The 9,189-nt window shown below is 51.8% G+C and overlaps 1 protein-coding gene across 1 annotated transcript in view; it reads left to right on the top strand.

Annotated features, from left to right (window-relative positions):
• The window catches only part of LOC114362213 (SH3 and multiple ankyrin repeat domains prosap), a 152,916-nt gene extending 144,578 nt beyond the window's left edge, over positions 1-8,338 (top strand). Inside the window, exons 20-28 of the mRNA XM_028317514.1 lie at positions 98-378; positions 423-517; positions 818-934; positions 1,096-1,212; positions 1,559-1,618; positions 3,166-3,326; positions 4,525-4,635; positions 6,330-6,454; positions 7,744-8,338. Of these exons, the coding sequence (XP_028173315.1) occupies positions 98-378; positions 423-517; positions 818-934; positions 1,096-1,212; positions 1,559-1,618; positions 3,166-3,326; positions 4,525-4,635; positions 6,330-6,454; positions 7,744-8,338 (1,662 nt within the window). The remainder of the gene's footprint in view (positions 1-97; positions 379-422; positions 518-817; positions 935-1,095; positions 1,213-1,558; positions 1,619-3,165; positions 3,327-4,524; positions 4,636-6,329; positions 6,455-7,743) is intronic.
• Positions 8,339-9,189: the final 851 nt, after the last annotated feature.

Genomic DNA, 9,189 nt, shown 5'->3' on the forward strand with positions numbered 1-9,189 from the left:
TGGCCGCAGCGACCTGCCTAATGCTCGGGGGCACTAACAGTTAAAATTTTCTTTGTTCAGCTCTTACTTGAGGTTCAAGTTATTTTGGTATTCCCAGGCGTGGGGCAAGGCGAACAGTACAGCGGGGGCGGTCGCGAGCGCGGGCGGTACGCTGCGGCGCGACTTCCACTCCACGCCCGACCTGGCCGCGGCGCACGCGCACCACCCGCCGCGCACGCGCTCCAGCGAGGACGTGCACGGTAGGTCCCACGCGTGGGCAAGCGGACGCACAGCGGACGCACAGCGGGCGCGGGCGGCGCGACTTCCACTCCACGCCCGACCTGGCCGCGGCGCACGCGCACCACCCGCCGCGCACGCGCTCCAGCGAGGACGTGCACGGTAGGTCCCACGCGTGGGCAAGCGGACGCACAGCGGACGCACAGCGGGCGCGGGCGGCGCGACTTCCACTCCACGCCCGACCTGGCCGCGGCGCACGCGCACCACCCGCCGCGCACGCGCTCCAGCGAGGACGTGCACGGTAGGTCCCACGCGTGGGCAAGCGGACGCACAGCGGACGCACAGCGGGCGCGGGCGGCGCGACTTCCACTCCACGCCCGACCTGGCCGCGGCGCACGCGCACCACCCGCCGCGCACGCGCTCCAGCGAGGACGTGCACGGTAGGTCCCACGCGTGGGCAAGCGGACGCACAGCGGACGCACAGCGGGCGCGGGCGGCGCGACTTCCACTCCACGCCCGACCTGGCCGCGGCGCACGCGCACCACCCGCCGCGCACGCGCTCCAGCGAGGACGTGCACGGTAGGTCCCACGCGTGGGCAAGCGGACGCACAGCGGACGCACAGCGGGCGCGGGCGGCGCGACTTCCACTCCACGCCCGACCTGGCCGCGGCGCACGCGCACCACCCGCCGCGCACGCGCTCCAGCGAGGACGTGCACGGTAGGTCCCACGCGTGGGCAAGCGGACGCACAGCGGACGCACAGCGGGCGCGGGCGGCGCGACTTCCACTCCACGCCCGACCTGGCCGCGGCGCACGCGCACCACCCGCCGCGCACGCGCTCCAGCGAGGACGTGCACGGTAGGTCCCACGCGTGGGCAAGCGGACGCACAGCGGACGCACAGCGGGCGCGGGCGGCGCGACTTCCACTCCACGCCCGACCTGGCCGCGGCGCACGCGCACCACCCGCCGCGCACGCGCTCCAGCGAGGACGTGCACGGTAGGTCCCACGCGTGGGCAAGCGGACGCACAGCAGACGCACAGCGGGCGCGGGCGGCACGCTGCGGCGCGACTTCCACTCCACGCCCGACCTGTACCTCTAGCATGAACAACTTTCGTCTTCGAATCGTTTGCGTAGGTATTCGACAAAATTCGATACTCAACCTTCGAATTAACGATAACGTGACAACTTTGATTTTCAAAATAAGTTTCGTGCAACCATTTCTCATACTAAGTTCACTAATCGACACGTTCACAAGGGCGCTGTTGTAGTTTTCGTACTAAATCTTTTGATGGCGATTCGAATAAGCAAAAGATTCGAACTCGAAAGTTTTTCGTGCTAGCCGTTCTGGCCGCGGCGCACGCGCACCACCCGCCGCGCACGCGCTCCAGCGAGGACGTGCACGGTAGGTCCCACGCGTGGGCAAGCGGACGCACAGCGGGCGCGGGCGGCACGCTGCGGCGCGACTTCCACTCCACGCCCGACCAGCCGACCCGACGCCTTATTCACGTAACAAGTCTTCAACGACAAGAAAACACTGAGTTGCGATCCTATTGAGTAATCATTCTATCAAAACGACCCTTGTAAATACGGATTTAGAACTGTTTTTCAATGACGACTTCTGAACGTCAGCGAGATCTTGACTGTCATAATACGTGAATTAGTAGCCGCGGCGCACGTGCGTGAGCGAGGACGTGCACGGTACGTGTCCCAGGCGTGTGGAAGCTAGCTCCACCCAATAAGTTATATTTAGGATTTAGGACTATTCCCACTTCTCGTTTCCACTGCTGCAACTCCAGTGTAGCCAAGATCTACAGCACGCGCAACGAAATTAATCAGAACAACATAGGAGTTTGAAGTTGAGGTTCAACTCCCTCCAATGCAAAGCGGATGACAGGTGACAAAAAAAAATAAAGTTGAACGATTTTGAATCGTCAAATGGCAGAGATCAGCCCCCCTAGACAAAACGCACTTTTTGATCGAATCGAAAATCAATCCGTCAAAACTCCATACAAAAAAGGGGCTTTTCGACCACTTTTCGACTGGTTTGCGATTATAATTTGCACTTTGTCTAAACCCCCTGAATTAGTAATCCGGCACTGATGGCTATGCCCTTCTGCAAATGACATTTCAGTATTTTCCAATGTGGAAAAAATTGGAACCAGCGATCCGGTATTGACGGTGGCGCCCCCTATCAATGTCACGGGTGGGAAAGTTCAGTGTAGGACACTATAGAAGTTTTTCTAGATCTTTTGAGTTAGAACTTTTACTGCGTTCTCGTTGCATGTTCTTTATGACAGAGGCGGTATGCAGTTGTTTCGCTACGGGCAAGATCCGTGGCCACGATCCAGTCACGTTAACATAATCTGCAGTTGCGGTTTGCTATCCCGATCACTGTCCTCGGGTTTTCGTAGCTTTTCTTTGCCTTGTAAAACTTTTTTTGTCTATAATAAAATACAGCTTTCTTTATGGTAAGTATTTTAGCACAGGGGACGCGAGTGAAACACAAGACTGCTTTCAACGCACTGATTTATTATCGAGACGTAAGATCGTGGGCGCAGCCACGCATCGTATAACTAAGCATACATGTGTGTATGAGGGCGGCCTGCGAACCAATATGCAACACTTTACAATTATTTTTTGTCATAGCGACTGTTTTGTCATCTCACGTATTCCTCCTCAATGGACAGTTTGACACCATTCTCCAATAATTCGAAATCACAACTTTTCTAAAAGGACACTTCACTCTGGTCTGAAAAACTTAATTAATTTTAAATTACCTGTAAATTACGATTTTTGGTCGCATTGTAATTGAAAAAAGTAATTTATTTGAGTTGACTAAATAGTGACGTCATTTGCTTGTAGTGCCATACAAAATCATTGGGAGAGTTTCGTTTTGACAGTTTTTAAAAGTACGTCAATTGATTGGTGGTGTCAACATGTATATTCCAGGCCCAGCGCGAGTGCCGCCGCCGGCGCACCCGCCGCCGCCGCCGCCGGGCGCGCGCGCGTCCACGTTCCGGCCGGCGGACGCCGCCAAGCTGTACGCCGCGCCGCCGCACCGCCCGCCGCCCGCGCTGGCGTACCGCGCGCCGGGCCGCAGCGATAGCGAGGTGAGGAGACGCTTGCATTTGTCTTATGGTGCGTCCAGACTGGGTGCACGGACTCGCGCGGCACGCTGGTCATCCTGCTCACCCTGCTCTTGAGTGAGCAAGATGTTGAGTTTGCCGCGCGAGCCCGTGCGCCCAGTCTGGACCCACCATTAGGCCCAGCGCGAGACTCAAAGGCAGCAGACACCCGCGCGCTTTGAAGGGAGCCGGTTGCAGCAGATGCGCATGTTGCACACAATATGGTGTTAGGCGACTGGTAAGCCCTGTACACCTCATATCGCGCTAGTAGAGGATGCCATTAGGTTTAAGTGGGTAGGTTTCGCTCCTCTGTGTGATTAAAGCATTCACGTTCCGGCCGGCCGACGCCGCCAAGCTGTACGCCCGGCCGCAGCGATAGCGAGGTGAGGTGTTGCGTTTTTCTTAGGCCCAGCGCGAGTCTCAAAGGGGGCATCCTCCGGGGGGAGGGAGCCCTCAGCGAAGTAAGTACCAGAGCGCGCGCGGACAGCGGTGCAGACGTGTTGTTAAGCCACTGGTAAGTCCTATGTCGCGCTAGTAGAGGATCCCATAAGGTTTGAGTGGGTAGGTCCCGCTCCTCAGTAGGCCCAGCGGACGCCGCCAAGCTGTACGCCGCCCGCGCTGGCTTACCGCGCGCCGGGACGCAGCGATAGCGAGGTGAGGTGTTGCGTTTGTCTTAGGTCAAAGGTCACCTCGGGTGCCAAGCATCAGGGGGTGACAACAGTCGTGCAGATTAGTACTCACTAGCGCATCTGCATGACAAGGATCATGATACGGGTGCGATTGGTATCATATATGTAGCTGATTCGTACTAAAATCTTCGAATCGGTAAATCCTGGGGGGCACCAGACCAGACCATTCTGGTGTTAAGCCACTAGTAAGCCCTGTGTCGCGCTAGTAAAGGATCCCATGAGGTTTTAGTGGGTAGGCCCCGATTCTCTGTAGGCCCAGCACGGGTACCGCCGCCGCCGCGACGCTAAACTTGACTCCCCTTTGGGCGTCGTCGGCATGTTAAAGACAATATGAATGAAAATCAGATCAACATCCACACGTCTCTGACCTTTTGAATGAAACTTACTTCGATCGTTCATTGACTGATTCATAATCTCTTCAAATCTATTCTTCCTCCTTTGAATGAGCTATGCACGCGCTTACTATCTACAGCTCTTATCTACCTTCTTATCAGGTGCGGTTGGGCGCGCTCCGCTCGTGGGCGGGCCCGGCGCGCGCGGCGTCGGCCGACGAGCCCGCGCACTACGCGCAGCCCTTCAACGCGCACGCGCCGCTGCTCAGACAGGTACTAAGAGGGGAGAAATGGGTAGATGGCGTTGGGGAGTAGCCACGCTGGCTCAAAGTAAAGTGACACATCATATCGTACCATGGAATGAAAGCGTAAAACCTAATACTTCAATTTTTTTAAATGAGTTGCTTTCATTCTCATGGTGCGATGTGTCCCAATCCCAACAGAAATGCTTCAAGCCGGATCTCTATTAGAGGCAGCCTCGGGTCGAGGCGGCTACTCAAATGGGATACGCTGCCTCAACCTGAAGCACGAATCGTTGCAAAGAAAAATTTAGTCTCCGCGGACCGAATCACATTTTGTCGCTCGGGATGAGGCAGCCGCTTGGCCCGAGACTGTCTCTAGTGGGTACAGTGGAAGCGACATATTTGCCTTAATAACTGACCTTGTTTGCCTGATTCTACTTTCTGCTCTGCGCAGCGCATGTCAGCTTAATTCACGACATTTATCTATCATACATTCGATTGTAGCTGAGAACAGCAATGTTTTCCAGAAACTAACCCAATTCGACAATTCCAAAATCTACCAAACTAGGGAACTGAGTAGGACAGATGTAGTTTAGGAATAGGTAGGGGAGAGGGGGGCATAGTGGAAGGGGTGGGCAAAGCGAAAAACTTGATTTTACCAACACTCTTTCACTCAACGGCACTCGTGCTTCACGTAAGCCAAGCACAGGGCCGACCAAGGTCATTGACCAAAATCAGTTCGGCTAGCGCCACCGAGCAGGATACATGACTGCGCGATGTAGATCGAGTGAGTTTCTTATGAAATTCAAGGATTTTGGAGAATGGATATTATTGTGAAAAGTGAGTAGTGATGGTATTTTTATTATTTAAATCTAATATCTGTTTATCATAGATTCCTTTGACATTTTGTAGATTAAACAAATTTTAATACTTTCTTAGTTATCAATTGAAAACTGTAATTATTATCAAAAAGGCAAAGTGGAAAAAATTACAAGGGGGCAAAGCGGAATGATTCCCACATAGAAATATTTAATTTGTTTTTTCAGTTGGTTCATAATTATTACAAAAGTAAAACGAACCAAGGCTCCTGGACAGAAGATCAAATGAGAAGAGCGATGGAGGAAGCGAGTTTTACTACGATTAGTTCGGCATCAAAAAATATGGTATCCTAATTGGAACTCTTCATTGTCTTTTGAAATCTGGTGATGCATCGAAGAAGATTGATAGGTTTCGTCCAGTATTTTTCAAAAAAACTGGAGCAAAAAAAATATGATCTTGCAGTAGTAAGGGACAAGGTTTTTTATGGCCTAAAACAGTTCCTAATTACCAAATAAGTTGTTTATGTTATTTCATTTAATTGACCTCATTAGCAAAATGCTCAAATAGAGTAGATAAACGCTTAATAAGTGCCTTTTTCACTTTGCCCAAAGTGCAATTCCACTTTACCCTTGTGATAAGGGCAAAGCGGAAAATTACAGACTACAAAAAAAAGTTATTTTATGCCAAAATAGTTAATAATTCGTAAATTTTTTTTAGAGTTATCTAACTATAATACAATACTTGTCGTATCATTTCGATTAAAACTAGTCTTCGTAACTTATCTGGTTCTTTTTATTTTTTTCGATTGAAGTTAAGTACTCCACTATGCCCCCCCTTCCAGTAACTCACAGATCTAATTACGCTGCTCTTAAAAGCCTTCATCAACCCATTCTTCAATCCTTCCAGAATTCGACGCCAGCGCCGCCTATCCCAGAGCCGGACTACAGCATGTCGGAGTCGGACGAAGAAGAGCCGAAACCCAAAAGCGAACCGCCGCCGCCCGCGGAAACCAGCGCCAACAGCAACGCCAGGTTTGTTAATGCTATTGTTTTAACGCGGTTGCGAACGATATTCATTAACTAGACCCGTAGGGCTAAAAATTAAAAATTACTAGGCAAATTATTTTTCGAGTCAAGTCATTGATACATGATTAATTTTCTTTTTTTTTCTTTTTTTTTCAATTTAAAAATTAATCAAAATGGACTCATGTTGATGCCTATTGCGTGCCAAAAAGCACTGATACACGGTGGTGGCTACGCAACCCAAACAGGTCAATTGTAAAGTCACAAAGACGACCATGACCTTAGAAGAGGTAAACTGACTCAAATGACCTGGACCGGTGAATGATGATGATCAACCGTCATAGTTTATGTTTAAATGTTGAAGAAGCGTTCCTTATTTGTAGACCTGCTTTGAAGTCTGTATTTTATGTGTCATGGCGGTGGAGAGAAGTTTGGGAAGTGGAGAAAGTCGGGGGCAACTTGTAAAATCAATAATTGGATTTTTCAGGATACCAATGTACGCAACCATCTATGAATACGCTACAATCTATGAAAATGATGGCGAATTTAATTACGTTTAGTTTTCCATTACACAACCCACAACGCCTGAGGTACCGTCCATTCTTGTACCGTTTTCATGTTTGTCTATGGGGCTGGGTGTCCGCGTCCGACCATCGAGGAGAGTCACTCATCTGTCGTTCCTGTCAATAACCGTGATCGTCCTCATGCAAAAGGCACTAGACTGCTGTAATTCATCACACATTTTGTTCCATTACGACGCTATTTTGTCCTTGTCCTAATTACAATATTTTTTGTGTTTCTTTTATAACAACTTTTATAAAACATTTTGTCTAATTGAAATAGTGTATTTTAAGATTTTGAAGAAATTATCATTTGTTTTGTCATTATTCAAAAATATTTGCACCTTCTAACCAAAGGGTATGCGCTCAAATTATACGCGCAAACAAGACACAAAACACCTCTACACGTTCATTCCTGCGGTATATCTTTGCCTTTAGCGCGTCTCATTGAAATCTGGCGTAATTGGCAATTTAATCGAACTATTAACTATGCTACGACCAAATAAGATTCAATTAGTATATTGGAACCTAAACCTAACCAAAATTAATACTTTTGTCGTATCATGGTTATCTCATTTTTCTGAATAACGATTTGTTTCTAAACTGCTCAGCCAGTACATAATTAAGAACGAGGCGAAGGGATATACCTGCAACAAACATTGCACTTATCATGAGCGAACCGCACCGTAACTGATGTATTTAAAAATTGGGTCAAACGAAAGTATTTTCGGTCCACAGCGGAAGCAGTTCGGGCTCCAGCTCGATGCAGCACTCGTTCTCCGTCGACGAGATCCAGAAGATCCGCACGCGGCTGAAGTCGTCGCGCTCCTGCGGCGACGAGCTCGGCGCCGAGCGCGACGACGCCGACAACTCGTCGTCCGGCGTGTCGTCCGACCAGGAGGCGCACGCGCGGCCCGCCGGCGCCGCGCCGCGCCGCGACAAAGTCTCCTTCTGCGCCTCCGTCACCGTCAAGTCGTGCAACGACGTCATCAGCACCGAGCCCGTGCACTCGTCCAGCGAGAGCCTGGCGCCGCCGCCGCCGCCGATGCAGCGGCACAACTCGCTGACGCGGAAGCGCGCGGCGGCGGCGCTTGTGAGAGGCGCCGGCGCCGGTCGCGGTCGCTCGGCGGCGGAGCGGCTGGGCGTGGACGTGGACAAGGCGCCGGGGCGCGGGCGGCGCGGCGCCGGGCTGCTGGCCGCGCTGCCGCCGCCGCCCGAGGAGCCGGGCCCGCCGGAGCCGCAGCCGGCGCCGCTGCTGGCGCCGCCGCCGCAGTTCAGCGACCGCGTGCGCGTGGTGGCCGCGCTGCCCAAGCAGCTGGCGCGCCTGCAGTAGCCCGCCGCCCCACGAGAAGGGAATTTTCAGACTCTACCGCGGTGAAACTGACGGTCCGCTTCGCCGAAGCTTCCGAATTGAAACTTCGTCAACGTTAAACTTGACCGGAACGTGGTCCGAGTTCACTTTGGTTGGAATCCGAACGCGTGAACAGTTACTTTAATGAGAATAGTATTTTAGTAGTCGCGAAGTACACTTTGACTTAGCGGACTTTCGTTTCATCCTTATTCACATGTAGGCGGAGTTGCAAACTTCTTTCTATCTGTTCTTGCGACAGCTGACGACCGCTTATGTTTGAATAAACTTAATATCAATAGATGGCGCTAGTACCGAGGATTTGACGAAAATAATTATTTAGCTTCCTGACCTAAAAAGGAATAGTAAAACGTATAAGATAGGTACTCGCGCCATGCTCTTGTGAACCCAGTGATTTAGACTGAAAATTCCCGGAACCGGCGCCTTGGCGCGGCGCCCGCCCGCCGCCGGCGCCGCGCCGACCGCCGGCGCCGATCAAGCCAAAGATTCGTAGTATTCACCCCCGGCCCCGGCCGGCGTCTGTTCGTTTCTACCCTGCAACCGAGTGCCATCGTGTCTATGATTTATAAAATATTTTTGTATGTATCTGTAAATATTACGAGCCCCGGCGGGGGAGCCGGCCGGCCGGGTCGCGACCTGATTAATCCGGCCCGAAATGGAGTTTTAACGAGATATATTATTTATTTAAACGAGCGATTGAATATTTATTGAATTGAGGCGACGAGATATTAGTATTTTATTATATTTACCAGAGAGAGCGGTGCCCCGCACGTCCAAAGAGCAGCCGCCGGCCGCCCCCCGCTGCGCGCTAGAGA

This window comes from Ostrinia furnacalis, unplaced genomic scaffold (assembly GCF_004193835.3).
Source record: "Ostrinia furnacalis isolate ACB-3 unplaced genomic scaffold, ASM419383v2 OfSCF0389, whole genome shotgun sequence".
Lineage (NCBI taxonomy): Eukaryota > Metazoa > Arthropoda > Insecta > Lepidoptera > Crambidae > Ostrinia > Ostrinia furnacalis.